The following is a 6971-nucleotide window of genomic DNA, read 5'->3' on the forward strand; positions in this document are numbered from 1 at the left end:
TTGACAGACTCCCTACTGGAGCCATATCAGTCCAAACCAGCTGGTCCCTGCTAGATTTTTCGCTTTATAACAGTCCATACAGAAACATGCTTCTGTGTGGATTAAATTGTTTTGTCCCTCCATCACACACCGCCGTGGTTAAAATAATGTTATCGTAGAGGGTATATTGTTGTGCTCTACGTGCAGATGAGAACATTAGATACACAGTTAGCTTTTGAAGACGACACCTTGCTTATCTCTCCTCTGGAATATACTGTTCTCATACATGGCTCCAAACAAAATGTCCCTTGGCAACTCTTTGCTAGGCCTGTAAATATTCAAAATATCAACTTTATCATCCTGTGCTGGAATTCCAAATTTAACATGTTTTTTTGCTGTTGTGCTTTTGTTTTGTGTTTGTGTGCGTAATTTCCATTCAGCCTATCAATGATACCGTATGAGTCGACACATATTTTAAACTATGTAACTGGGAACCTTTAAACGTGATAAAGCTCATTAGCTAAAACTGGTTCAATGTCGTTCCAATGCTATGGGGCAGAGCAGCAAGTATTGACAGGCTGATATGTGAGATGATGGACAAATAAAACTCTTGTGTCACTGTTGTGACTCACTCTCTAAAACGTACCACGCGCATAATCCAGCAAAGTAGAGTAAAGGTCATACAAATCTATCTCCAGCAGAGGGCGTCCAAGTATCCTGAGCGGCTCTTGTAATCCAATATGACCCTGATGCTGGAACGAACTTTACGAGGTAACAAAGCGGCAACAGTTGCCGGCTTCTCTAGAGTAATATTGAGCTTCAAGAGGATAAAAAAATAAGTTGTGAGGGCCAACAAATAAGGTTCAGGATAAAGAAACATACACTGAAAGACTTAATTTTGGGCCTCTGAAATTGCACCACGTTTAACTTTATCATCATATTTCTTTGTAAAGCTTTCCAAGCCAAAGTGCGGCATTGACACATTTTCAACCTTTTATTCGGTACTCGCAACATAAAACATTCCCATTTCATTTTTACAGGTGCCGTGTATGGGTAACGTACTAAGAAGAAGATGTTATCCATGCATTCAGGACACGCGGAGCACCTTGTATTTCCAAAATACAAATCAGGACGCGCCCTAACCCGTGTCGACGAGCGCGTGGTCGTGCAGCTGATGGTCCCTGATGATGAGGGTTCGATTGAGAAGATAAGTCCCCCCCCCCTCCCATTCCGTTCCATAATGCCAGTGAGGCAGGTGGAACACGCGCCTATTGTGCTTCTGTTCGTGCGCCCCGACTGTGAATAGGCACACGCCACAGACGCGCAAATTAAATGACTCCCTTTAAAGATGCAAAAGAGTGGCGTGTGCCGAGCCCAAAACTCAATTCTTTTGTGAACACACACGCGTCTCACACAACTTCTTTCACTTGTGAATGACAGTTATTGCTCCTCAAAGAGAAAACTTTGCCAGACGCTCACAGGGAGTCTCATTTAGCAATAATGGACATTTGTGGACACAAGGGATCTACCTCATATGCGTACTTGTGGTTTTGATTAAACAACTAAATCAAATACTGACCATTAACTTAGATTAAAACAACAATAGTAACTGAATTTCCAAGTAGTTTGCGACTGCAAAAATCAGCTACACGATAAATAAATGAAACTCGTTGCTTGTAAGGACAGTAATTTCGAAAAGTACGCAATGTATGCATTAGCTTAGGTTTAAAGTCTTAAATGTTTTGAAATGAGTAGGGGGGGCAAGCCTGTGCGGTTATTGTGTTGAAAGAGGGGGCTATGAGCAGAAATCATACCCCACGTGGTCTGTTTACAGGCAAAGCAGTGGCGTCATTGTTATTTGCATGCACCCGGCCTGCAAACCAATCAGGAGAGAGGTCTGAGGAACACCCGTCCTACTGCCGAGAAACTCAGCTGATCTACTATATAACGACAGCAAGTGCAAGATCACCTCAGTACACACTCAAACCGAGCAGCTAAGAGAACTTATTGATACTGGACTGTTAACTCCGTGTTCGAACATGACTTTTGAGGAAATCTGCGGACAAACAAACTCAACTGACGCTAGCGATAGGTACGTTGTCCATTGAATTGAATATTTTTCTAAAGAATGATCATACAACATGTTTTGCATTTTTATTGTTAACGACTTCAACTGTGAGTAAAAATGTTTATCTTTCCCGTGCAGGATGCAAGGTGCAGGGAGTGCTTTAGAGGAGCTTTTGGTCTCTGCGAAAAAGCAGGACTGTTTGACAGTTGGAGTATACGAATCTGCAAAAGTCATGAATGTGTAAGTACCTCTGTCCTTTTATTTGACATTTTATTAACTCATATAATTCCAGAGGTGTTTTACATCGATTAATTCGATAACGAGATCGCTTTCTAAACAAAGATACTATTTCTTTTCCAACAGCGACCCAGATAGCGTGGCTTTTTGCGTGCTGGCGATGGATGAAGAATACGAATGTGATATTGCTCTTCAGATCCATTTTACCCTCATCCAGGCGTTTTGCTTTGACAATGACATTAATATCGTCCGAGTGAACGACATCGAACGCCTCGCTGACATCGTTGGCAGTGAGGAATCTGAGGAACCAAAGGACGCCCATTGCATTCTCGTGACGGTAGGAAACTAGCTTATTCACATTTTGTTCTGCCTCGTGCCCTTATGTCTTCACGAGTTCTCAAATGACCTGACGTTAATCATGTGCCCTCATTTCTCTTTTACAGAGTCCTACCGCAGACACGTGGAAGGACCCAGCTCTAGAGAAACTTGGGTTATTCTGTGAAGAGAGCCGTAGCGTGTACGAGTGGGTGCCCACAATTACACTTCCAGAGCGCTGAACAAGGGATTTTTTGCATGCTTACGAAGATGAAAGCAGAAAGCTAAATGCTACGCCTCTGGGAGAGGAGACATCCATCTGCAGTCGAGGGTGATCACCTGCAAGCCACGGGCTGTGGAATTTTGTCTGGAATACCCTTTTGATGGGAACAGATAAAGAAAGATTGGACTAGATGGTTGTTTCGAGTCCAGGGAACAGAACGGAGCTAAGTGGTGTTGGACTACTGTAGCTATGGTGGAGAGACTTTCTACCCTCGTCATTCACAATTTTGGCGTTTGTGGATGTGGAGACGGAAGAGCAAGGAAAGGGCAGGTGGATTAGCTGGAGTAGAAAAAGAGAAGGTCGACATGGATCAGCTGAACATGGAAGGAAGTGTTTTCATGCTGGGCATCGGAAGTTTTCTCATAATACAGTCAAACAAGGAACTTTGTCTGTTATGAACTGTCAAAAATTCAGTTGTGGACTTCATCAGTTTTTTGGGAAGTGACTGACTCAATGACCATAAAAATTGGTTTGGCTTCCCATTAATGCTTGTAGCTGTTGTAATTCAAAGAACGGACTAGATCTTATGAGTAACATAACTTTGTTATTCTCTTCTTGTCTGAAGAGCAATTCAATGTTCATTTGTTTTGGAGCTGTTGGAGCAGCTTCTAATCTTTTACAAATAAATATGTTTTTGTTAACAAAATCACATGGTAGTATTTATCTCTTTTCTCTCACTGGCTACCAGAAATATCCATTTGCTTTTGCAAAATACTTACACCACAGAGGTAAAATAACTGTTGAGATAGAATTGTCTTGCAGTAAAGTAACCTCAGGGGAATCAGAGAAAGAGAGAGAGTGGTTGCAACACAATAGTTGAAGACTCAGGGTTTTTCTTTTTTCTTTTTTTTTTTTTTTTTTTCGACTCCATCTGACCTTCTGCAGTCTGTCAGCCAGCTGCTTACTGCAACAGCTTGCTTAACTGATGGGGGCCCCCCTGTAACAGGGGGAGCAGACTTTTTGTCAAGTGTAGCTTATAGAGAAAGCTTGCACTGTAGTATATCTTGTAAAATGATTATGTTCGTTCCAGAAAGGTCATCTGTACTTGCATATGAAATAAAACAAACAAAGCAGCAAACAAAAAGAAATCATATACCAGCCAGCTATGCAGCGAGTACAAAATTCGACCAACTGATACCTATATGACAGGGACATGTTCTACTGTAATGAGTAGAAGACAATGTAAAATATAGTATGCAGTGATTTACTCCACAAAACAAGCATGTACACATGTACAAAAATGCTAAAACACTCAGTGCTTGCTTCTTAGTTGTAGTAGGTGTTTCCGGACACCGCTTGTAACCAGGCTGCCGCATTCTTTGAACTCTGTAGGAAACTGTGACCACACTGCAGTGAAAGTGTGAGTCAGTGAAGTTGTAGTATTTGAAGATGGGTTACATTTACCGTCATCCGTGTCCACTCACTCTAATACTGAAGGAAAACGCTTTTTAAGTGCCAAAGCTGGAAAGTTCACAAATGAGGCAGAATGATTCTAAAGATTGCATACAAAGTGCAGGTGTTTTCTTCTTCTCTGTGCACTCATAAATGCCTAAAGCAAAGTGCACTGAAACATGAAAGGGCATCTCAGGTAACGAAAGAAAAGACCTTTAATGAAAAAAAAAGAAGAAGAAGAAGAAGAAAAACACTTAAATGTCAACCCGTTGGATCAAAAACTCAAACAAACATTGAGAGGCACACACACACAAATATACTCTTGAACTCATCTTTTGTCAAAATAGCAAAGTTGAAAGTTGTTTGTGAGAGATAAGTGAACAGGGCGGGTATTTATATACAAAAGAACATTACTGAACAGAACAGGACACTTCAGCAGTTAAGGAGTGCTTTCTCAGGTGATAAAAGATGAACTATGACTGCATAAAGTGAATACCCTTTTCCTATATCTGCTAATCCTTCACGATTTTTCCACGCCATATTCCCTGTATATATTGTTGACTAAAAAAATCCAAATTGTTCAAATGAGCAAAGGTGAACTTCAAAAGAAACTAAGCTAGCGTCGGACTTCACCCCCCCCCCCCCCCCCCCCCCCCCCCCCCAGGGCAGTCTAGTAACAAACATTCAAAAACTCATCTCTTTCAAGGAAAACACATTGCGAAAGAATGAAACGGATTCAGTCCCCACCCACTCTTATTTCTCATTCAATGACCAAACGAAACAACTGAACGATGACAAATGACTGTATTAACAGTTAGCTACATGCACTCTTCTGAATAATTACTGCCATTGTTTCACTTTGTGGTCTATTTGAATCACTCCAAGCGTAACCGAAAAACAATCAGTGACTCAGAGGACGACTTTGTAGTTGGTCTTTCATGGTCACTTTGGAAGAAGTGTCTACCCCTCAATCACAACTCTACCCTGGCAGAGAGCCATGTACATATTCCTCAGGAGTGCGAATATCCCATCTCTTCTCTCTGAAAGGTCAGAGGTCACACCTCAGTTCATCTGAGAGTTTTACTGACTACTTCAAATTAGGATTAAATGGAGAGAGTTCTGCAGATTATAGTAGAATCACATTCATGTCTAATTAGACGACCATTTCACCTGAGTCTTTGTTAACATTTGTGTGTGATACAAAAATATCTTTATTTGCTTTGCAAGGAACTATATGCCCATTGTTTATGTTTGTTTATTCTCTAATTTCTCTCTTTTTTTCTGTGTATTGCTTTATGTGAATGCTTTTCTTCGCTTTATCTGAATGGTTTTCATTTTAACTTTCAGGAGAGTCACTTGACCAGTTCAGTCATTAGACTCTGGGAATTCCCCCCGTCATACGCAGTTATGACTTGACTCGATGTGTGTGTAGATCACGCTTTCATCATGGGCTTGAAGAACTGTTCCTACAATATGACAACACGAGATTGGCCTTCACATGCTCACAGCTTCAAAACTTCTGAATGTCTCATTTTTTTTTCACCCTGCGCGTGGGTTTTATCATTCGGAGATCACAGACGTTATGAGAAAACCTCCGAGCAGGTCTGCCGCTCGGGAGGAAGTGAAAGTAGAAGAGGTCAAACATTTTCACTCGCGTCGTGGAGAGATCAGCGACATGAGTTTGGTGGCATTTGTTGTTTCTGAGACAGCCTTTTGCAAAGCGGCGGAGACCTCTGCTCTCCGCTGCTCTGACAAAAACACCGTTTCGTTCTTTTTTTTTTTTTTTTTTTCTTAATGTATTTGCAGGTGCATTAAAGGTTCCAAAACATTCAAAGGTTTGCCCTAAAAACAAGTTCGCAGCTGAGAGTCAGACTGTCTGTTTTTTTTTTTGTTTTTTTTTTTACCGCACTTGCTTCTCATTTCTGCACCCTGCAGCTAAAGCATGAGAAATGTCAGCATCTGTCATGGAGCACACGTGGTCTCACTGCTAACCGCAAAAAAACCTTAACCAACCATTTATGTCACTCTACTATTAAAAATCATTCATATATGACGAGAAGAAAAAAGTCAACAAATGACTCCGGGGGTGCCTCATAAAGAGATGCCCAGGAATGCACAAACAGCAAATATTTTTAGACACAGACCATGACCTCATCTTGCAGTTGACCCGAGTGAGCCTGCATGTTTAACTCAATTCAGTGCATCGAATCAGAATTGGCCTTATTTGGAACAATTTCAGAATGAACTGAACAACCAATAATAAACAAACTTGTGCCCCGCGTGTTGCTCCAAGTACAGTGAGATCTTTCCATTCCCGGCATGCTGTCTCCCTCCAGGATGAAGGCTTGTGTTCTTTTATGTAAGCTGTAATGAGATAAGTGAACTGAGAGAGCGTTCCCAGAATAGCACGCAGCGGAGGCTAAACGTTGGAACGTTGGCAGTCTGCTTTGCGTCCAGAAGAACGAGTTCAACACTTAGCAATGAAATGCCAGGAGGTTTTGGGGTCACATGCTACACACACACGGCACTCTGTGCTCCTCGTGTCCGCGATACTATTATGGCAAAACATTGCGGCGATGCACTGTGTAGGAATTTAAGCCATTTTTGGGGGTCTTTTGTTTGCCGCTCAAATATGTTGTGATATCAGTAAGAATTTTACAGACTGTACCTAGACATGAGTTTGAGAATGACACTGAT

General features: G+C 41.5%; 1 protein-coding gene across 1 annotated transcript; it reads left to right on the forward strand.

The window, feature by feature from the left end:
* Positions 1-1823: 1823 nt before the first annotated feature.
* On the forward strand, positions 1824-3531 carry gadd45ga (growth arrest and DNA-damage-inducible, gamma a). Its single transcript, XM_030767986.1, has 4 exons — positions 1824-2071; positions 2186-2287; positions 2411-2621; positions 2728-3531. The coding sequence occupies exons 1-4, from the start codon at positions 2019-2021 to the stop codon at positions 2839-2841; spliced, it is 480 nt and encodes a 159-aa protein (XP_030623846.1). The 5' UTR covers positions 1824-2018; the 3' UTR covers positions 2842-3531.
* The last annotated feature ends 3440 nt before the right edge of the window (positions 3532-6971 follow it).

Source organism: Chanos chanos, chromosome 1, assembly GCF_902362185.1.
Source record: "Chanos chanos chromosome 1, fChaCha1.1, whole genome shotgun sequence".
In the NCBI taxonomy this organism is placed as follows: Eukaryota; Metazoa; Chordata; class Actinopteri; order Gonorynchiformes; family Chanidae; genus Chanos; species Chanos chanos.